Genomic DNA, 23,321 nt, shown 5'->3' with positions numbered 1-23,321 from the left:
TGAGCAAGTAATGTTAACGTTCTAGTGACTTTTAATGTGGACTGTTTGAGGTTGGAGTAGGGAGAACAGCGGTGATGTTCAAGAGTTTATGCTCTTTCCTCAGGCGGCAGATGAGCCTGCCTATCTGACAGTGGGAACTGATGTCAGCGCCAAGTACCGAGGGGCCTTCTGTGAGGCAAAAATCAAGACCGTGAAGAGACTGGTGAAAGTCAAGGTAACATGCTTACAGACTAGGAGGGCCAAGGCCTTTGTTGCTGTTTGCTCTCAGGAAGTAAGCAGATTTGTTTGATGTGCTGCAAGTGACAAGGCTGGGCACTCACTCCTGTCATGCAAGGGAGAGGTTGTACTTTATCAGCCTGTGGAGTCAGTGCTATACGCAAGCACCATCATAGACTAAACTTACAAAGTACATTAAAAATCGAAAAATAAAGAACTCAGCCTGAGAAATGATTCCAGAATATTAAGCACCGAGGTGTGATACTTGTGTTATTTGGATTGTTCCTCTTTGTGGAAATGTACTTCTGCTATAATTTGGTTTCTCTCTTTTCTTAATCAGACACAGTGTCAGTGATTAGGGAGAACAATGCAGTAAAAGTATGTTTTTCAGATAACATTAAAAGTGATTCCAGGAGTTGAGGGTGTGTGTATGTGTGTGTCTGTCTGTCTGTGGCTTTTTCAGACAATTTCTGATTATCCTGCCTTTGCCTCCCGAGTGCTGATGATCCACTGCTATACCTGAGGTTGATTTTTTAAGAACAGACAAAAAAGTTAATGTACTTCCGTATAGAATTTGGAAATTATAGAAGAAAATGTAGAAAAGGACAGGTGGATAAATGCCTACAACTTCAGAAATCTGTTAGCATATTTTGTTTTTCTGTAGAAAAATTTCCAGTGTATAGTTCTTTGTTTTTGTTTCTTTTTTCTTTTTTGAGATGGGGTCCACGTAGTCTGAAATGACCTCAAACTCACTCAGTACCTGAGAATGACTTTGAACTTGATCCTCTTGCTTCCACCCCCAAGAATTAGATACATAAGCCACCACGCCTGGTTTTTATGATGCTGAGGATAGAACCCACGGCCTCATTCATGCCAAGCTACCTTTACCACCCAAGCCACATCCCTCGTCTGTTGCTCTGAATACCCTTGTAATGTAAACACAAGAATACCTTTGCGTATATAAACATTTTAACATTGTAGAGCCATATAATCTAAGAAAGTCCTTGCTAACACTCCAGATTTTTTTAAAAGAATTATTTATTTATTATGTATACAGTGTTTTGCCTGCATGCCAGAAGAGGGCACCAAATCTTATTGTAGATTGCTTTGAACCACCTTGTCGTTGCTTGGATTTGAACTCAGGACCTCTGGAAGAGCAGTTGGAGCTTTTAACCTCTGAGCTATCTCTCCCGCCCCCAAATATTTTTTATAGACTCCCATATTTTGTTGTAACTGTCAAAGTATTATTGTTACTATTATTGTTTCATGTATTACAGGCTGTTATATGCCTCATTCCGTTACATATCTGTTTTCTTACCAGAATTAAATACAATGTAAAGGAGAAGACTTTTAGAGTTTATACTCCTGATACTCACAGTCGTGCTTCATATCTTGTGACCACTCAGAGTTTGTTATAATGTGTGAGTGAGTAAATGAATGAACAAATGGATAAGCTAGAACATTGATTCTCAGCTTGTACTTCCCAGATCAGTAGCATTAACCCCTCATAGGAACTTGCTCAAGATGGAGATTCTCAGGAATGTATCTCAAAGCCTTCTTAGTGGCAACATCTGCGAGTAGTCTTTACCATGCCAATGTTTCAAATACAATTAAGGATTAGGAGTCCTTGGTCCCAGGGAATGTGACTCATGCAGTCAACAGAGCCTGCTGTAGATCTGTTGGCAATACTTGACTGTTAGGATGCCATTGATATTCATTTCTTCTTCATTTCCTTTTAACTGGGTAACCCATAAAATTGAACTACTGAATATTTGAGAATCTTTGACAGTTTTAACTTTTAAAGAATTATTGTAGTTCTCAGTTTATCTAAAATCATACAGTGATTATTTTAGGAAGGCTCATAATACACTTGCTACCTAGAATTCTTGTTACTTGGAGAATTACTCTGCTGTGACGTCTCCCTGTACATTTGGTAGATCTGAGGAGCAAGAGCATTGGAAAGGGGTGCTTGTTGGTAACTGAATTCCTTCTAATTCTCAGAAGAGGTTTGTTTGTTTGTTTGTTTGTTTTTTGAGACATGGTCTTTCTGTGTAACTTTTTGTCCTGGAACTCACTTTGTAAACCAGGCTGGCCTCAAACTCATAGAGACTTGCCTGCCTCTCTTGGCCTACCCCCCGTGCTTTGATTGAAGGCATGCAACACCTGGCTCAGCCTCATAAGGCTTAAGGACCATGAGAACTCTGTTTTTAAATAGCCAATAAAAATTGAAGGGTTTTAAAAATGTGTTGTGACAATCAAAACCTTTTATGACTTGATAAAATGCACTAGAAGCCATTTTACATTTTAATAGTATCACTGGATTATAAATCTATAGTTTGTTCACTTGGCAAGCAGTTATTAAGTGGCTGTAATATGCACTGACATTTGCTAACTACAAGGGGGAATAGTAATGAAAGAGGGCTCCAGCCCTCAAGGAGCTCATAGTTAATGAGAAAGAAAATAAACATAAATACAAGGCACTGTAATAACTGTTACACCAGAGGTAACCACAGGGTATTAAGGAGGCATCTGCAGTATTACTACAGAGGCATTGTTTAGAAAGTAACTTGCTTGTTTTGTCTTCCAGGTATTGCTGAAACAGGATAACACGACACAATTGGTGCAAGATGACCAAGTAAAGGGTCCTTTAAGAGTACGTATGTCGAACAGTTCAGAATCAAAAATAGTGTACCACAGGCAGATGCTATAATTTATCAAACTTTTCATTGTACATACTTACATTTTTATGAGTGCTTAATCAGAAAGCAAAATACAGATGATACAATAGTGTAAATTATAGTGCAATGATTGTATTTTTTAAGGATATCAAACATAGTTGGATAACTTATTTAATTTGTCTTTTGTTTTTAGTTTTTTAGTTGGTCTCATAGCCCAGGCTGTCCTAACACTCTGTAGCGCAGACCTCTGCCTCCTGAGTGCTGGGTTGGGGTGTAAATCACTGTGCTTGTCTGACAGAGTAGCTTCATACATGTGTTAGGATGCGCTTTCATTTACCTTTTGGTCTGAGTTCCTGGACTGAATACATATATACATACAAACACATACATACATATATATATATGTATATATGTAGTTTGTTTGTTTGTTTGTTTTGAGACAGGATCTCACTGTGTTACCCTGGCTAGCCTGGTGCTCGGTATTTACACTAGGCTGGACTTGAACTCCCAGAGATCTACCTGTGGGGGTGTGCAGCATGCTCAGCTTAAATATATTCTTCAGTTTTTTGTTTTGTTTTTTGATACATTGTTGCATGTGACACGACAAATGTCATATTTTTCTTCTTCTTTTTTTTGAGACGAGGTTTCTCTGTGTAGCTTTGGAGCCTGTCCTGGAACTCGAGCTATGGACCAGGTTGGCCTCAAACTCAAGTAGATCCTCCTGCCTCTGCCTCCTGCGTGCTGGGATTAAAGACTTGTGCCACCGCCTCCCAGCTAAACTTTTCTTCTGATTTATCAGATAAACTATATTTGTTTTATTATTCACTTTAATGAGTAGCTATATTGTGTTTTCTATCCATTTCTGGCTGTTTGTTCATATAGTAAGTCTTTGTTATGTCAGAGTACCATTGTGGTTAATATCTTATATACAGAGAGGTCTGAAGGCTTAAAGAAGATTTTTTTTTTTTTTTTTTTTGGTGTTTTGAGACAGTGTTACCCTGTGGCTTTGGAGGCTGTCCTGGAACTAGCTCTAGTAGACCAGGTTGGTCTCGTATTCACAGAGATCTGCCTGCCTCTGCCTCCAAAGTGTTTGGATTAAAGGCCGGTGCCACCGCTCGTAAACTTAAAGATTAACTGATCCATTCCTCTCTATCCAGCTGAACCTTTATCTAAAAGATTTCTAAAATATAAGTGCTGAATTCCATACTCAATATTTAGGCGAAAGGAAACAAATTATTCTTGTTGTTTTATAGTTTGACATTTAAGCTCAGTGAAGATAATACAATATGATGAACAAACTCCTGAAGTAAAATTTTTAGTCAGGATTTGAATCCTAGACTCTGTAAATTGTCTTTTCTGTTTGTAAAATATAGTCCCTTACTTATGCTAAAGAACTTTGGGGCTCAGGTTACATAATGAAGATATGAGTGAGCATCCTAACTGATAACTCTTCCCTATTCTAGCTTATGCTTCATCAAAGTTTCTTACACATGTAGTTTGTGGGGTTGGTTTGGTCTGTGTGTTTAAGTCTTGTAAGACAATTTTGGTTTCATGTTTTAGGTCGGAGCTATTGTTGAAACACGGACATCTGACGGATCCTTCCAGGAAGCTATTATCAGCAAGTTGACAGATGCTAGCTGGTATACCGTGGGTATGTAGTAACTTTACACATAGCTTTCATCGGCGGCGGGTATACCTCTACCTTATAAATACACTGATGTGTGTGTCAGCAGAGAATATGCAGTCTTTCCTGTGGACTTACTGCATATAGCTAGCTAAAATTGTAGTGATGTTCAGCTAGTAGCAAAAGCAGGTATCATTTTTATCTTTTATCTAAGAGTAGTTCTGTTGTGGCTTACTTGGGCATTTTGTCTTCGAGAAAGTCCAGTACTTTTTTCCTTTCCTGAGACAGTATTATAATGTTATCCCTGTAATTAATTGCAGTTAAGGTTGAATAGGAGTCACTGCCACTTGCTGCACTAAGGATAATGTAGGTATTAAAGAGAGCAGAATATAAGTAAAGATGGAACAAGTTTTGCCAGAACAGATTCAAGCCTAGGTGCATGAAGCTTCATGTTTGATGATCTGTACAGTGGATTCTCCTATGAGAAAGTTTCTCAGGAACAACATATATAATATACTATTAATGTGAATTCATTCTTTTTTTTTTTTCTTGGTTTTTGGAGGCAGGGTTTCTCTGTGACTTTGGAGGCTGTCCTGGAACTAGCTCTTGTAGACCAGGCTGGTCTCGAACTCACAGAGATCCGCCTGCCTCTGCCTCCCAAGTGCTGGAATCAAAGGCGTGTGCCACCACCGAGTGGTGTGAGTTCATTCTTGATGCTCTGTGTGTAAACTTGTGCTGACTTTAAAACAATGTTAGTGAGCCAGGAGTGTTGGTTAATACCTTTATTCCCGGTATTCAGAAGCTGAGGCAGGTGGGTTTTTATGTGTTCTAGGCCAGCCTGGTACATATGTGAGTATCAGTCCAGGCAAGGCTACACAGTGAGACCCTGTGAGTATGATGGTCCATTCCTGTAATCATAGCACTCAGAGGCAAGAGGCAACAAGATCTGGAGTTGGAGGCAGTTCTAGGCTTCATACTGAGTTTGAAGCCAACCCGGGGTACATGATACTCTGTATCAAAACATAACTAAAATCTTCTAGCAAGAAGCAACAAGTGTCACAACACATGTACACTAAAACTTAAAATTTGCACTGAAGTACTGAGGTTATCTGAGTAGACCAGCTGGAGAGATGCTTCAAACCTCTTATCAGTACTTTGAGACTAAGCTCTTCTGTGGGCTGTATCCAAGATGCTTATGGACACAGATACCCATAATCTTGCTGGTTCTTATATATCTGTCTTAGTATAGTACCATACTATTGTGGTTTCCTTGTCTAGTTAGATTTACTTTTAGTTTAATTTACTTTCCAAGTACTTTTTTCAAAGGTTTTAATTCTTCTTGGGCTTCTTAGAAATTGTGGTTCATGTGGTACTGTAATTCTCAAGATGATTTTCACTGAGCTAAGTTGTTATTCTTGATAGCTTTTAAAGATTTAAAAACTGCAGTTAATATGGATTGTGACAGATGAAGTTGATAGAATTGTGTTATGTTGAGCAAGGTACTGGTAAAGGCTAAAGGTTGGTAGGTGCAGAGTTATCAGAGATTATGTGATGCATATTCAGATACTGACATGTCTTCTGAGGCACTCGCTTTCAAGGTTGCATTTATGAACTGTTCTAAGCCTTACCTCTGCTCTGCAGAAGCAATACCTGCATATCTTCAGGTCTCCTGCTTTTGCATTCCTGTATAATCATTGAATTAGGAGTCTGGCCTCTTATGAGTAGCATTGTGGCATTTCTGGAAAGGAGTTGCTAGTGAGCATTATTTATAGTGCTCTTCTGTGCTGGATAATTAGGGAAGAAAGTGTATATTCTTACACTTGAGCCACTAACCTAACTAGCATATGATTGAGATACCAAAGCATATCGAAGTACAAGTAAGAATCAATTTTTTTTTTTTTTTTTTTGGTTTTTCGAGACTGGGTTTCTCTGTATTGTTTTGGAGGCTGTCCTAGAACTCGCTCTGTAGACCAGGCTGGCCTCGAACTCACAGAGATCCACCTGCCTCTGCCTCCGGAGTGCTGGGATTAAAGGCATGCGCCACCACCACCCGGTGAATCAAATGGTTTTTATCTAAAAAATATAAAATGAGGACTCCAAATCTCTTAAATTCATTCTAGGGATGGCAATGCCAGCTTTGTTTTTATTAACACAGTGGGATGATTCTGGTGCTCATAGTACATGTATAGGAAAAAAGGTACCCTTAATGGGCAGCTCACAACTACCTGTAACTCTAGCTGTAGGGGGATTCAGTACTTCTGTCTCCATGAATGTCCGCACTCACATGCACATGCCCTCCCTCTCCCTCCATGTAATTAAAAATATATCTTTAATAAGTAAATCTTGAAAAAAAAATAGAACAAAGAAAGGCAGACCAAACAAACGGAAACATTGATTTGAGGAAAAACTAAAATTCATGAAGAGGAGCTCAGTTACAGTTCACTGATAGAGTACTTGTCTACAAGGCCATAACTTTGATCCCTATATCATGAACACAGAAAAAAATACTAAGAAGTTTTGTACTTATATACACAAATGGGATTGGTTTGTCAGTGTTTAAGTTTTTAAAAGTCACTATTCACTTAAGTGTGCTCAAAAAAACCACCCTATTGTGAATAAGGTTTTATAGGGATATGAACCATGTAAGGCTGATCAGAGGATAATGAGTGTAATTATAATTTAAAAAGATGACAAAATAAGATGTGCCATCTTTCATAGGTCATAAACTTACTCTGTGTGCGCACACACTGGTGTATAAGAGAGAGAGTGTGTGTTTAAGGGAGCACTTTCCACCTATCGGGGATTTTATTGTGTTTTTTTTCTCAAGTTTTCTTTATATTTCTAACAAAGTATTTGGTAGATTAGAAAACTACAGAGAGCACTGTAGAAGGTAGCAGGTCTTTGACCTTCTTTGGCCTCCAAGGATATCTGAAGTTACATAGAACTATTGAAAGGGAACAGAAGAGGACCTGACCTTGCTGGTGTGGATCACATAGGGGTTAGGATTAGTCAGGAGGTGAAGACACTATCATCATCAATGATAGTAAATCTTTAATGTAATTTAGGTCTTTTGTCATAGCTGAATAGCAAGCTTGCTGGAGATTATGGGACTGGATGTGACTCAGTGGAAAGCAGTTGCCTATCAAGGCCCTGGGTTTGATCCCCAGTGTTACCTCTCTGCTGGGGAATTCTGTATGAAGGAGTGATTTGTTTGGTTGGTTTTGTTTGTTTCGTCTAATAGCACGTTGCTTTCTAATATTGAACTGTATATAGTCTCAGCTCCTCAGGTATTTTGTTTTAAAACCATGGTCTCATTGTGTGGGCCAGACTGGCCCCACACATCCTTGTGCCTCAGCTTCCCTAGTAGCAGCAATCTTGGCGGCTTGCTTGTTTGTCTCTGGGGAACATTAAACATATTTCTCATGTGTAGTGCTTGGGAAGCAGAAGCATGATACTTGTCTTCTGGTTTCTTATCATACATAGCCTATTTCCTTCTCTTTTTCCCTTCCCTGAAGTTCCCCTCTTCCCCTCTCATGTTCCCTTTATAGTTTCACCACACACACACACACACACACACACACACACACACACACACACGTGTGCGCATACACATGCGCGCACGCGCCACATTTGGAGGGGATCTATATTTCTTTCATATAAGAAAAAACAATATTTGTTTTTCTGATTCTAGCTTATTTGCTTTAATGCAATGGCTTCTAGTTCCATCCATTTACCTATAGATGTCATAATTTCAATTTTCTTTAGATTGTATGAAATTCTATTGTCTGTGTACCCCATTTTTGTGCACCTAGGCTGTCTAATTTCCTGGCTTAAATGAGTATTGATGAGTTGAGATGGATGTGCCAAGTGCCTGGTATGTTAGCTTAAATCCCCTCAGGTCCAAGAGTGGCACAGCTAGATCATTGGTAGCTCTTTGAGTTTTTGAATAACCTCCACCCTGGCTTCCACACTGGCTGAACTAGTTTGCTGTCCCTTCCCTCATCCTCTCAGTGTCTAAAGGTTCTTTTCCCGTGTGCTTGCCAGATTGGTTACAATTTGTTTTTGATGACGGCCATTCTGACTGGGGTCAAGTAGAGTCTCAGAGCAGATTTATTCCACCTTTTCCTGATGGCTAAGGATATTGAATACTTCCCTAAGTAGTTCTTGGCTGTTTGTAGTTGTTTTCAGAACATTCTACTCTGTTCATTAGCTCTGTTCATTGGATGATTTGGGTTTTTTTTTTTTGCTTTTGTGTAATTTTTGTAGTTCTTTATATATTCTAACTATTAATCCCCTATCTGGTATATAGTTGACAAAGACCTTCTTTCATTCGTTGGCTCTGTCTTCACTGTAGTGATTTGGTCCTTGGCTGTGTAGAAGCTTAATTTTGTGCAAAGCACCCTGATAGTTCTTGGTCTTATTTCTTGTGCTGTTGGAATCCTGTACTGTGAATCAAAGTGTTTTGCCTATATCTTCCTCTAGCACTTTCCACCTTCCAGGCTTATATTGATTTCTGTGTACAGTGAAAGCTGAGGAACCAATTTTTATTGTTTCATATAGGGATATGCAGTTTTTTGAGTGTCATTCGTTGAAGAAAGTGGTTTTTGTTTTTGTTTTTTTTCCCCCAAGGTTTATTTTGACATGCTTGTCAAAAATTCTGTGGCGATTTTTTCTGGGTCCTCTGTTCTTTTCCTTTCATTAGCCTTTTCTGCTGGTGTGCTGTTTTTTCTGGGTCCTCTGTTCTTTTCCTTTCATTAGCCTTTTCTGCTGGTGTGCTGTTTTCGTTATTGTGGCTGCATAGCAGAGTCTGGGATCGGGGACTGCGATGCCTACAGCATTGTTCTTTTTGCTTAAGATTGCTTTGGTATTTAAGGCCTTTTGTGCTTCTGTGTCAATTTCATACTATTTTTTATGGTTCTGTGAAGAATACTAAGTAAAAGTAAATGATATTTAAAGGACAAGTGGTGATACCTAAAATAGGCATATTTAAAGTTTTTATTTTCATTATGCAAAGTGTATTGTTTCATCATAACTGCTATATACATATATACCAATAATTTTATTTTTCTGAATTTTTTATTTCCTCCTTCCTTGTACAAGCCTAGGAGCAATAGGCTAGTGTGTAATAGTCCATCTAGGGTGGTGCACATTCATTTTACACTTCTTCCTCATACCTGCTAAATGTGTCTTTGGTTCTTTTAATTAAACTGTAGCTCACTACTTAGCCTTCTGATTCTAAATTTACCTGTAAGAAGAAGAATGTGATTTCTAGCATTCAGATGCTGTTTTGTGAATTAGGATGTGGTTGAAGTTTGGTAAATGATAGTCAGTTACAATATCATTGGGCAGATGAGTTACTTTAGCTATTTTATTGTCTTACAGAATCAGTCAGTTTTATGAAATTGGGTAGATGGGTCTTCTATACTTAGTAGTATATTATTTTATATTCCCATTGATTATCAGTTTCTTTGAATTCTAGAAGATTGGGGATAGGGCTTATATACTTTTTGTGTTTGCATCATTTTGTCTACTTAAAATGTTTAATATTGTCTTGAGTCTCAGCTTTGCCATTTTTTTCTGTAATAAGCTTTTGTATTTGTTTTAATATAATAATCAGATTTAATAATTTTGGGCTGTGATAAAATGTTCAGTGAATTATTTATACAAATGATTTTAGCACTTGATATGCCTAAGTCTGAACTAGAAAGCAGCTACTTAGGGAGAACATCTTACTTTATTTGTTGTTGTGTGAGACATTCCTGCTGTGTAGCCCAGGCTGGCCTCTTAAGTCGGGGCAGTCTTCTGCCTCAGCTTCCTGAGTGCTGGAATTGCCCTCTTGTGTTATACCACTGTGATAGCTGAAGCATCCCTTAAGGTTTTGATTATGGAGATGTTAAGACTAGTAAATCCATTATGTTGTTGTGTGCTCCATGGCTTTCAGAAAAAGTGTAAAATTTACTTAACAACTGTAAAATGCACTCGAGTATATACATTTGTATAGTTCGAATTAAGACAGGGTCTCATTATATAGCCCTGGCTAGCCTTGAACTTTATGTAGACTGGGCTGATCTCATACTCATGAAGCTCAGCCTGCCTCTACCTTATAAGTGCTGAATTAGACTCTTAACTGTTTCTCTTTGTTTACCAGAAGTTTCTTGTGTAATACATCAAGGTAGCTATTACTACCATAGACCCCTTTCAAGAAGGCTGTTTTGGGGCTGGAAGATACCTCTGTGGTTAAGAGCACTGGCAGCCCTTCTAGAGGACTGGAGTTTGAGTTCCTGCACTCATATGGCCATGCAAACTGTTTGTAAGCCTGGTCCCAAGGCCTCCATGGACATCAGGCATAAATGCAGTGCGTAGACATATACACGTAGGAAAAACACCTACACACATGAAATACATAAAAGTTTTTAGAAATTAAAAGAAATCCCGCTAGGTGTTGTGGCTGGCGAATGCCTTTAATCCCAGCACTAGAGAGGCAGAGGCAGGTGGATCTCTGTGAGTTCAAGGTCTCCTGAGTGCTGGGATTAAAGGCGTGTACCACTACCACCCAGCAGGAGAATAGTTTTTTGTATAAAAATTTGACAGTGCCAATTGATCTTTAATTTTTTTCTTAAATTTATTTTATGTGTACTAGTGTATTGTATACATGCATGTATATGCACCATGTACATGTCTGGTGCCTGTAGTAATCAGAAGGGAGTGGAGCTGGTGTGACAGATGGTTGTGAGTCACCATTTGAGTGCTGAGAACCCAACCTGGGTCCAGTGTAAGAACAGCCAGTGATGGTAATCACCAGCTCCCATATTGGTATTGTAGTTTTACGTCTTCCCCTGCTTCATTGAGATGTGTGTCCATTGTCATTTAAGGCATTAAGGAAACTGGAACTTGTGTGTGTGTGTGTGTGTGTGTGTGTGTGTGTGTGTGTGTGTGTGTGTGTGTGTGTTGAGAGACAGGGTTTCACTGTGTTACTCTGGTTGTCCTGGAACTTCCTAACTAGATGAAATTGACTGCAAACTCACAGAAATCCACCTGCCATCATCCTGGCTTGATTTTATTTTTTAAAATATCTTATATATTGACAGAAATACATGTAGAATTATATTTACTTTGGTGTGTGAGGCCAGGGATTGGAATTTTTCAAATAATAGTGGTTCATTTGTTATACTTGATAATGCTGTATACATCATCCTCACCCATGACTCCTCACACACTGTGGGTCAAACTCAGGGTCTTGTGTCTGTGGCAGCCCATGTATTGGAATTTGACACACTTATTTTGGACAGTAATGCACAATGAATAAATAACAAAAGTTTAAAACTCTTTTTGATATTTCCTTTTTAGTTACTTGTGTCCTTTTCTAGTAAAAGAAAAAAAAACTTGCATTATGGAAATTTTATATTTGGGCAGCCATGGATTCTAGTATAAGAAGTCATTGGGCAAATAAGCAGAAATAACATAATCAACATCAGAGATCAGACACAGAGGAAGATCAAGGAGGATCTCTTGTGAGTTCCAGGACAGTCTGGTCTACATAGTGAATTCCAGGACAGTCAGCGTTATATAGAGACACCCTGTCTTAAAAACACTGAAAAAGAAAAAAATAAAATGAGAAAGAATGAAGCAACCTTGTTTCTTATCTAAATTTAAACTGGAAAATAAAATTTAAAAAAAAAATAAGAAAGAAGAAGTCAGACCTTTGGGGAAAGTGGAAGTATTCCATCAGTAACTACAGAAAGAAGTAATTGATGCTTTGTTTTTTAGAGACCTGATTTATTCAATCTGGGGTTGAAGGCAGTTTTATATTTGTGCTTTGACTGGGTTGATATTAAGAGGGTGGTTTTACAGTGTAGACATTGGAAAACACATGAGGATACTTAAGCAGTTGATTAATGGGCAGCCATTTAATCTGTGTTTGTTTGACATCTATAAAATAACATCTGTGTTACATTCATTTTAGAAGGTTTTGAGAAATGGCTAAGAAATGATGAGTATTAGACCCTGAGATATGCAGTAATGGCATTGTTTGCATTTGATTTTTTTAATTGGATTGATGTGCACAAACTCTCAGACATCTTTCTCTTGTTGCAGTGTTTGATGATGGTGACGAGAGAACTCTGAGGCGCACCTCACTTTGCCTGAAAGGGGAGAGACATTTTGCCGAGAGTGAGGTAAGGTGGTAGGGGTTGATTTGTGAACTACAGGGACTGATTGGGAGGTGAAGTGTGAATTGAATCCATTTGTCTTTTCTGCAGACACTTGATCAGCTTCCTTTAACAAACCCAGAGCATTTTGGAACACCAGTCATTGCAAAGAAGACAAACAGAGGGAGGAGGTCATCACTTCCTATGTGAGTTTTTCATATTTGATTAATGAATCGATCAATGGCGTTAAAGCCTTCTACAAGTTGACTTTCCCAGAATGACTACCTTCTGTTGGGTAACATTTCCATAGCGTATTGTAAGGAGCACATTTCACCCTCAGTAGACCTGGTTCTTCATTATTCCCTTCACTTTGCCCAGGCGTTATCAAAACTCCATTTTCCAAAGGACTGTTTCAATATGCTTTGACAACATCATTATTTGGTATGATTTTCCTTTACTAAGTAATTATTTGTATTTTTTATCTTTCTATTTAAGAGCAATTTTGAACATAAAAATAATAATACAAAGGGTTTTCGTGTATTCTTTGTCTAGATTACCCAGTTTTTAATATTTCTGGCCTATTGCCTTATATTTCCATTTCTTTGTTATAAATATTGTAATTAGTTTTCAGTTTTATAAATTTTTGTGGCCCTGGATGTTCTGACACTCATTCCATAGACCAGGGTGGCCTTCAACTCACAGAGATCCTCCTGCCTCTGCCTCCTGAGTGCTGGGTTAAAGGTGTGCGCCACCACTACCCAGCCAGTTTTAGAACTTTATTTTACTGAGTGTTGTGAAAGGAAGCAGAGAGCGTAGTAATCCTCTGCCATTTAGTAAAATACTAATATCATAATCAGAAAATTCAATTTCATGTATAATCAGAAAATTCAATTTCATGTATATAAAATGTGTAACCCCCCAGCCAAACTCAGGATTGTCTTGCCTTGTGATTTAAAGGGCTGGGCCTACAGGCCTGCACTACCTGGTTTACAAAGTTTACATTGTGCAAACCTCTTACCTCCTGTCAGCATTTCAAGGTCCATCTGTTGTCCTAGATGCCCTCAGAGCATCTTTTCATGTTAATGTGCTGTATTTCCTTGATTTGGTCCGTGAATTCCTTTTAATCTGGAAACATTTGTTAGCTTTACATTTGGTTGGTTTTCATAATACTGTCATTTAAGAGTATAAGCAAGTTGTTTTGTAGACTGGTCTTCAATGCAGATTTTTCAGGTGTTTTTTATTTATAGATTAAGATTATACATTTTTGACAGTAAGTGATACATGTCTTTCTCAGTGTACGTATGTCATAGATTCATGCTATTAGTTTTCCCACAATTGGTGACATTACCTTTGATCACCTAGTTTATACATTTCTCCATTTCTTGATTACATGGCCACTTCCTGGCATTGCATAGTGTCACAAGTTCATGATCTTTTTTTCCAGCATCAAACCTTGATACTGGCAATTTCTCCAGGGACCTTTGTTCTTTTTGATGGGAAATGTATAGAAACCATGATCCAGCATTGGCTGTATGCATTACTGCTGGAATTGTGTATATAACAAACATATAAAAAGCAAACTTGGGGCTGGAGAGATGGCTCGCTGGTTAAGATCACTAGCTGGTGTTCTGAGGTCCTGAATTCAATTCCCAACAGCCACATGGTGGCTACTACCATCTGTAATGAGATCTGGTGCCCTCTTCTGGCATGCAGGGATACATGCAAACAGAACACTGCATACACATTAAATAAATCTTAAAAAAAAAAAAAAAGGCAAAGGCAAACATTCACTTGGCAAACCAAAAAGTAGCAAGAGACCTTTGAGGCCCCTAAATGGAAATCTCAGTTCAGCCTCTAAGTAGCTGTGTCTCTATTACAGTAAGTATATTTACATTATTTAATTCTCTTCCTTGCACACACAAATCCTACAAGATCCTATTGCTAGTTTACAGCTGAGGACAATGGGATTGGTAGTGCCTTGCCAGTTTGGGAGAGGATTGTATAGTGTTATATGTGTTTTTTAGTGTGTAGCAAGTGCTCAGTGTATTTATTTAATAAATCATTATTGCCCTGTGGTATTTCATTCCTAAGATAGTACTGTAGTCTTTAATAATTATAATTTTTAATAACTCAAGTGAGCTGGCATTTTAGTGCAGGACACTCTAAGCAAGTAGAGGTGTTATAAATAAAGATAAGGAGAATTAGTCACTGCAGAAAGTAAAGAAGGACGTGGTGATTCCTAGGCAACGAATCTGTGAGAGGAGAAGAAATGAAAATACAAAAAGATAAGGGACCAAATGCATCCAGATCTTTTAATAGTTAACAACAGTGTATACCATAGTGGATGACAGATGTTAGTGTATATTCATCAAGATTTTAAATGAGAGTGTGTACTCATTTTTAAAAGTATAGACTTACAATTAGTGCATATTATGAACACTTAAGAGTAAATGGTTATTCCAGATAAATTATCTGAATAAATCCCACATATGCTTTTTTTGGGCTATTTTTATAACCCACTTGAAAATTAAACTTATTTGGCCTCTGGTGTTAAAAAACAGAAAGGTAATCTGCTTTAAAAAGTACATTTGGTAAGCAGTGAGTTGGTGGTCCACACCTTTAACCTCGGTACTAAAGAGGCAGAGGCAGTTGAATCTTTGAGTTCTAGGCCAGCCTGGTCTACAGAACAAGTTCTAGGATTACCAGGCTACACAAATACTGTCTCAAAAAACAAACAAAAAATCCAAACTAGTGCACTGGTGACAGGCATCTCTATCCTATCATGGGAACCTGAGTCCAGGTATTCACTGAGCCAGTGAAGACTTAACTAAGGTGGCTCAATTACTTGTGTGAGGCCAGAGAGTGTCTGTCTCCTCAACTCCTGTTAAAATGGAGAGGCAGCCTGAAGAGCCAAGCTGACCATGCGGTGGTCCTAGCACTCTGCACCCAGTCATGGTTATGTTAGCATAATGACCAGGCTGTTCTGACTCTTAGCACCGAAGATGAAAAGGAGGAGGAAAGCAGCGAAGAGGAAGATGAAGATAAGCGGCGTCTCAGTGACGGATTGTTAGGAAAGGTTGTACGTGTGACCTCTACAGTGGAGAGGACAGAATGGTACCCTGCTTTGGTAAGTGAACTGGCATTGTAAAGTTAGTCAGTTGTATTTCTTGTTGAAGGTGGATTTGAAAAACTTATTTCAAGTACATTGGAAATATTACACATTTAATGAAATTTTATTATGTGTTTAAAATTAAAACTCAGGTCTACAGAAACTGGCCATTGTCCTTCCATTCTCTGTTGTCATTTAGTGACATCTTTCAGGTTGTTTTTTCCTCTGATGTGTTCTTCATTCTGTCCGGTTACACTTTTGTGTCTCTTAATTCTTTATTGTTATCTTGTTTATCTCACTCTGTAGTTTAAGCTGGCTGGGAACTTACTGTACAGCAAAGGATGGCCTCAAATTCATAGCAATCCTGCTGTTCCAGTATCTTAAGCTGTAGGCTCATGGTGTGAGCCACCATACCTAGTAGCATCTTAATTCTTTACTGCAGTCAGATTTATTAACTATACCTAAGTTTCCAGGAGAAATCGTTTAAAATAAGTGATAACCTCACAACAATTCCGTTCTCCACAATCTTTTGTCACATGTAGATTGCATGGCTGTAATCTTAGCTTCTCAGGATCTAAAACAGGAAGTTTACTTTAGCCTAGGAGGTGGAGGGTATTTTGGTATACCATAGAGCTTGTCAGCCTGGCATTGGTGGTGTGTGCCTTTAATCCCAGCACTCAGGAGGCATAGGCAGGTAGATCTCTGTGAAATCAAGGCCAACCTGGTCTGCAGAGCAAGTTCCAGGACATCCAGGGCTACACAGAGATACCCTGTCTCAAATTAGAAATAAATAAGTTGTATAGTAATTTTTAGTACTGGTACATAAACTAGAATAAGGATGTAATAGAAAGGAAGGATGCACTTACATTCTTTAAGTTTTAGAAGTGACTATTTTGCATGTATAGAATGAGGACAGATTGAAAAATAATAAAAAGCAAATCAATGGCACATAACTTTAATCCCAGCACTCCGGAGACAGAGACAGGCAGATATCTGTGTGTGACCTTCAGGCCTGACTGGTCTACATAATAATTTCCAGGCTAGTCAAAGTTACATGGTGAGACCCTGTTGCAAAAGAAACAAAAATCCTCACCAGTACCACTAATTTAAATAAAAGCCAAACTAATGTGCTTGATTTCTATCACAAGTCTCTCATTCCTGCCAGCCATGCTGACTCGAACCTGCAGTCTGGTCCCTTAGAAAAGAGGGAGGAGGATATAGGGTCATCCTTGTCTAGGTAGTAAGTTTGACCAACCTGGGCTACAGGAGTCCCTATCTGAAAAATAGAGAGCAGGCCATGCATTCATAAATGTTACTGCTTTGGAGCTTTGGATACAAAGTAAAGTCTTGGGCCTAGGAGACCCTTCTATGGGTAGCGGGACTCATGTCATGTCTGCGGCCTGATCCTGATTCCAATGACTCACATGGGGGAAGGAAAGTTATGATGACAAGAACTGACCCCTCACGAATGCTGTGACATGTATGCCCTCCCACACAAATAAATGTAATAAAAATGTTTTATTTAGGTTAGAAATTTTTTCTTTTATTTTTTTTTGGTTTTTCAAGATAGGGTTTTTCTGTGGCTTTGGAGGCTATCCTGGAACTAGCTCTTGTAGACCGGGCTGGTCTCTCTCAGACTCACAGAGATCCACCTGCCTCTGCCCCCTGAGTGCTGGGACTAAAGGCATGCGCCACCACTGCCCAGCTAGGTTAGAACTTTTAAAGCAGTAGTATTTTAATTTATACATTGTTTATTTTATATTACCTAATGACTGTTAAATATCTAGAAAACCAGTGTTAAAAATAATGAAATCTTGTAATCTTTATTAATCTTTCTTAATAATGAGAGCTACTAGCAATTGAGCTATTTCTTATAAAATATAATGCATTTGAGACTTCAGCAGATCCAGAATTTTTTTTTAATTTTTAAATTCTATCTCTTTGTGTATGGAGTGTTTTATCTGCATGTGTCTCTGTGTACCAAAGGGTGGCTGGCACCCATGGAGGTTGGAAGAGGGTGTCAGGTTCCCTGGAACTCAAGTTACAGACAGTTATTAGCCATCATATCAGAGCTGGGAACAGAACCTGGGTCATCTGGGTTCACTCAGCTGCTGAGCTGTCTCTCCAGTCCCCCTGTTCACTGGGTTATTTTTGAAATTATACTCTTAAGCCTAGTGTAAGAGCTCTATATGTACAGATGCTTGCTACTAGCTCAGACAACCTGTGTTGTCCGAGTCATTCCTTGGAGACCCACATAGTGAAAGGAGATAACCACATCTTACAAGTTGTACTTTAAGCCAGGCGTTGGTGGCACACACCTTTAATCCCAGCACTCGGGAGGCAGAGGCAGGCGGATCTCTGTGGGTTCGAGGCCAGCCTGGTCTACAGAGTGAGTTCCAGGACAGGCTCCAAAACAATACAGAGAAACCCTGTCTCAGAAAACCCCAAAAAAAAAAAAAAGTTGTACTTTAACCTACATGAGCACCATGGTGCGCTTGAACTCTCCCTACCCTACACACAAATGAATAAGCATAATAAAAAGTTAAGCATGTTCTTGGTTAGGGCTGTAACTCTGGTTGAATGCTTCTCTAACATACAAAATGCCGGGTTTAATTGCTTAGAACTGTGAAAAAATATTTCTTTGGTTAGAAAATAAATAAATGTTTTTGGTTTTGTTTTCTGAGCAAGGGGAGTCAGTAGATTTTGAATTTGTATTCCAGGTCATCTCTCCCAGCTGCAATGATGATGTCACAGTGAAAAAGGATCACTGTTTAGTTCGGTCATTTATTGATTCTAAATTGTGAGTAATGAAACACGCAGTAGTGCTTCATGGGGATGGAACACAGATACCCACCTTAAATTCAAGTCATTAGCATGGAGTTGAGAAGTTGTTACTTACTGTGTTTTAAGTTTTTATGTAGGGTGCTTTTAGCTGATAAGTTTTATATAAAAATTCAATAGTAAGTGAGAATAGTTTTAAAAACATTTATTTGTAAATAAACTGCATACAGTTTTTTTAATTGAAAAATTCTGGATTTTTATCATGTGCTATTTCATATTATGAATTTTGAAACTTCTTAATAGACTTATTAGTAGAATAATTACTTTGACTTTTTATCTTAAAAAACAGACTTTAGAAACTTTCTGTTAATTTCCTGTTTTTCTTCAGAGAGAACAGTAAAATTAATGACTATGTTCATAGAAATTCTATTGTCTGTAGGAAGGTTGTATATTTGAACTTTGTGAATTTGAGACTCTCAAATAAGAGTACTTTGAGTACATGGAACTTACAAATACTAGCTTTGTCTGTATTACCTCCAGTACTTTAGTAAGGATAGGGATATTCATTGACTACAACTTTTAAAATATTATAGGATAAAATAAGTTTGATTTTTGAGGTCTTATGTATATGTTAATGTGGACTGTTTAAATGATGTTTTTATTTAATGAGTAGTTCTCCTCATTTTGTCCTTTTTCACAGTTACTCCATAGCAAGAAAGGACATTCAGGAACTGGACATTCTCAATCTGCCGGAATCTGAGCTCTGTACTAAGCCAGGTAAAGACAGCTGAGTCCGTATATTATTTCATGAAGGGATGGTGTACGGAGAACAACCAGTGGAATAATACTGACTATTCTCTGTTGCCTTATTAACTGTTGTGAATCTCGTATTCAGCCTGTGGTCTATGGGCTCCATGTAGCCCAGTACAAAGTCAGTGACTTAACACGTAATAAGTTGTTTTGCTTTTCCTTTCTCTTGTTGCCCCGTTGCACGGTTCCTGAGTATCAACCTCACAGATGACATGTTGGACACAGTCTTAATGTCACTTTTTTTTTTGGTTTTTCAAGACAGGGTTTCTCTGTGGCTTTGGAGGCTGTCCTGGAACTAGCTCTAGTAGACCAGGTTGATCTTGAACTTACAGAGATCCGCCTGCTTCTGCCTCTCAAGTGCTGGGACTAAAGGCATGTGCTACCACTGCCCAGACTACTTAATGTAATTTTTTAAAATTTATTTATTATGTATACAGTATTCTGTCTGCATGTATCCCTGCAGGCCAGAAGAGGGCACCAGGTCTCATTACAGATGGTTGTGAGCCACCATGTGGTTGCTGGGAATTGAACTCAAGTCGTCTGGAAGAGCAGCCAGTGCTCTTAACCTCTGAGCCATCTCTCCAGCCCCTTAATGTCATTTTTATCATGTAAATTTTATAGATTTACCTTTGTATGTTTGGTCATTAATACTTCTTCTGTCTCTTTTAGGGGGTGGTGGTTTCAAGTCAGGATTTTTCTGTGTACCCTTGGCTTTCTTAGAACTCACTCTGTAGACCAGGCTGGCCGTGAACTCAAAAACAGCTGTCTGCCTCTGCTTCCCAAGTGCTGGGATTAAAGATGTGCACCACCACCAACTGCACTATTTCTTCTTTATGAGGGGTACAAACAGGGTATCTCTATCACCCTGGTTGTCCTCCAACTCATTATTAGACCATTGACCTTGAACTCACAGAGATCCACCTACCTTTGCCTCCTGAGGGCTGGGATTAAAGTCATGCACTTCCACATCTGCTGACTGTTAATATCCAATAGTGGGGTGGGAGAGATGGCTTAGTGGTTAAGAGCACTTACTATTCTTGCAGAAAACCCAGGCTTGGTTTCTAGCACCCACATGGCAGTTCACAACCATCTGCAATGAGTTTTAAAGTCACTGGTGGACTCAAGCATGCACATAAATGTATACAGGTAGAACACTCATGCACAGCCAGGTGGTGGTGGTGCACACCTTTGATCCCAGCACTCAGGAGGCAGAAACAGGAGGATCTCAGTGAGTTTGAGACCAGCCTGGTCTACAAAGTAAGTTCCAAGACAGCCAGGTCTGTTACACAGGGAAACCCTGTCTTGTAAAAACAACAACAACAAAACAAGCATTCATGCACATAAAATAAATGTAAACCGTTTTTCTAAAAGGCCACTCTTATCTTTTCCAGACATGGCTTCCTCTTGGGAGGTGGAGGCATGGGGATGACAAGTTCAAGGCTAGATTGGGCTACCTAGTGACATAGTGAGACCCTCCCTCACACCAATAAGCAAACTTTGCTATAAAATCTACGTGATATTCTAACTCATGAAACATTCAGATTTCCTGTATCATTTTATTAATGATGGCTGGATTGGGATTGAGCTTTCTTCTGACCTGAATACCATGCATCTCTCTTAATTCATGCTATTCATTCTGTGGCAGTAACTAAAGTCTATGTTTCCTTTCAGGACTGCAGAGAGCAAGTGTCTTCTTAAAAGCTAGGGTCATTCCTGATAATTGGAAAATGGATATAAGTGAAATCCTTGAGTCATCCAGCAGCGATGACGAAGACTGCCCAACTGAGGAAAATGAAGAGGAGAAGGAAAAAGAGCCCAAAAAGGAGGAAGAAGAGCCAGTAGGTTCAATTCCATGCAACATGGAGAGAGAGTGTGTGGTGTGTGTGTGTGGTGTGTGTGTGTGTGAGTGTGTGTGTGTGTTGCTTTCTACCGCCATGTGTTTGTTTTCTGTCTAGTTGCTCTATTGTTTGTTTTTGTCAGGGACATTTCTTAGCTCTTTGGCTCATACTGCAGTGTATAAATCTGGACCAGCTTTCAGTGTGAAGTTACCAAAAAGTTCTTTTCAGGGATAATCAAGAAGATTGGGGTGGGAGATGAGATATTTCTATGTGTCCACTAACTGTGCAAAGTAATTGTCACCCTGCTTCCAGGGTACCACAAGTGTCAGAAAGTTACTGTCTTCAACTGGCATGGCTAAACTGTGGAGCTGAGGGATTTGAACCCAGGTCTTGTTTCTCCTAACTTGGAAACCTTCTAGGGGGTAAATATCTTAATTATAACCACAGAAAAATTCATTTGGCATCTTGACAAGTCATAGAAAAGATTAGATTGCATTTTTGTCATGAGTGGTTTTCTTTGTGACATTGCTGTAGTGTTCACAGTATGATGGAGTTACCATGGTTGCTCACATGGTGTTTGTCTGTTTATTCACCAGGGTTTTGTTAAATGGGATAAATTTTCTAGTGTAATTTTGGTTGTTGAGAGGCAAAACAAAGAAGATGAGTTTATTGAAAAAGAAGACCTCTGAGCATGAAAAAGAATCCGCCCTGAAAGTGTGGGCTGATTTTGTTTGTTTAAATGCACAAACGTGCGCCTTTGGAGCGCCATGACTGGAGTGTGTGCGGAAGAGTGCATGCTAGCTCTTTCCTCTGACTTCCCCTGCAGCATTTGGCTTTTTACACTCTGAAATCAGAATGGCGGTTCAGACTTCCAGGCTGCCTACAGAGTTGCCATAGTAACATGCTGTTGGTTTCAAGTGAGCATGCTCAGAAAGACAGGAAGGTTTAGCAGAGGCTTGGCAGGTTGCCAATGGAGGTTTGCCAGCCGCTTTGAAATGGGCTGTCTTTCTTTTCCTTTCATGTAATGTCTGATTTTTATGTGGAGGAGAATGTAAGTAGTGCTGTATAGCCCTGCGGATGCTGTGCCCAAGAGGGACAGCAGATATTTGCCAGTCAGACTGGCATGTCCAGACCCTGCACTGACTAAGTAGAAGGGGAAGCTAACCATTTTGCATTTGAAAGGAAATGCAGCACATAGGTAAGATTTTCTTTTTAAATCTTTAGTTATTGCTTTGATTGCCAAAAATGGGATTAAGTAAAAATTTTAGTGTTGATTATATGGCTGATATGTTAGAGCTTATAACCAAGCGTAATTGTTTCTTGTAAAAAAAAAAAAAGACAGTAGGAATCTATTTTTAGAGGATTAGAGGGTAAAGGGTATTTTTCTTAAACATGAGATAGCTTTAGGAATGACAATGATGAGACAGTTTGGTAAAATTCAGGATTTAAGAATTGAGTATTAGATGTGATATCTGTATTTTATCTGTATTTAGTGTTAGGCTGTGTGTTTCAGGGTAAATAGGCCACATTTTCAGGGTGTGAACTGTTAACAGTCTGTGGTTTGGCTTCTGGATTTTTATTTAACATCAGTTAGGACCTTCCTTATATTGCCAAATGCTGAAAAAGGGCTAGTCTCTTTATTTTTGCTAATACTCTTAATTGATGTCCCTTCCAGAATGTATTTTACCTGCCCCTCAAAAAACCAAAAAACACAAAAAAGCTGAAATTTTAAACAAAGAGGCTAAAAAGAGCTTTGTAAGAAGTTACAGAGGGGTGCCTATAAAATAGTAAATAGTGTTCATGTTACAGTGATTAATTTTATAATATTGTAACATTTCATTCAAACTGTGAGTGATAACTCTTAGTAAAAATGAATAGAATAGAGGCTATTATTTACAGGTAATAACAAAGAAAAATTAAAGGATAAAGACACTTAGAAAAATAGTATCTTTTTACAGTATGTTACTTATGAACTTGCTAAAATTTAGTGAGCATGGTTGCTTTATTCCTACTAGAAAATAACAGCAAAAATCACAAAATGTAGGCATGATCTATACAGTTTATTTTAAATTATTTTTTAGATGCTCATTTTCATAATTGATCCATACTTGTTGTGAA

General features: G+C 38.6%; 1 protein-coding gene across 2 annotated transcripts in view; it reads left to right on the top strand.

The window, feature by feature from the left end:
- The window catches only part of Arid4a (AT-rich interaction domain 4A), a 64,789-nt gene that overhangs the window by 3,178 nt on the left and 38,290 nt on the right, over positions 1–23,321 (top strand). For both annotated transcript variants that reach the window (XM_040742972.1, XM_040742973.1), the window contains 9 exons: positions 104–214; positions 2,804–2,869; positions 4,455–4,545; positions 12,613–12,692; positions 12,777–12,871; positions 15,660–15,792; positions 18,495–18,574; positions 19,256–19,332; positions 21,037–21,203. In XM_040742972.1, coding sequence (XP_040598906.1) covers positions 104–214; positions 2,804–2,869; positions 4,455–4,545; positions 12,613–12,692; positions 12,777–12,871; positions 15,660–15,792; positions 18,495–18,574; positions 19,256–19,332; positions 21,037–21,203 — 900 coding nt within the window. The remainder of the gene's footprint in view (positions 1–103; positions 215–2,803; positions 2,870–4,454; positions 4,546–12,612; positions 12,693–12,776; positions 12,872–15,659; positions 15,793–18,494; positions 18,575–19,255; positions 19,333–21,036; positions 21,204–23,321) is intronic.

The sequence above is a fragment of the Mesocricetus auratus genome, unplaced genomic scaffold, assembly GCF_017639785.1.
Source record: "Mesocricetus auratus isolate SY011 unplaced genomic scaffold, BCM_Maur_2.0 Super-Scaffold_15014, whole genome shotgun sequence".
In the NCBI taxonomy this organism is placed as follows: Eukaryota; Metazoa; Chordata; class Mammalia; order Rodentia; family Cricetidae; genus Mesocricetus; species Mesocricetus auratus.
This window is presented reverse-complemented; position numbering and strand designations above follow the sequence as displayed.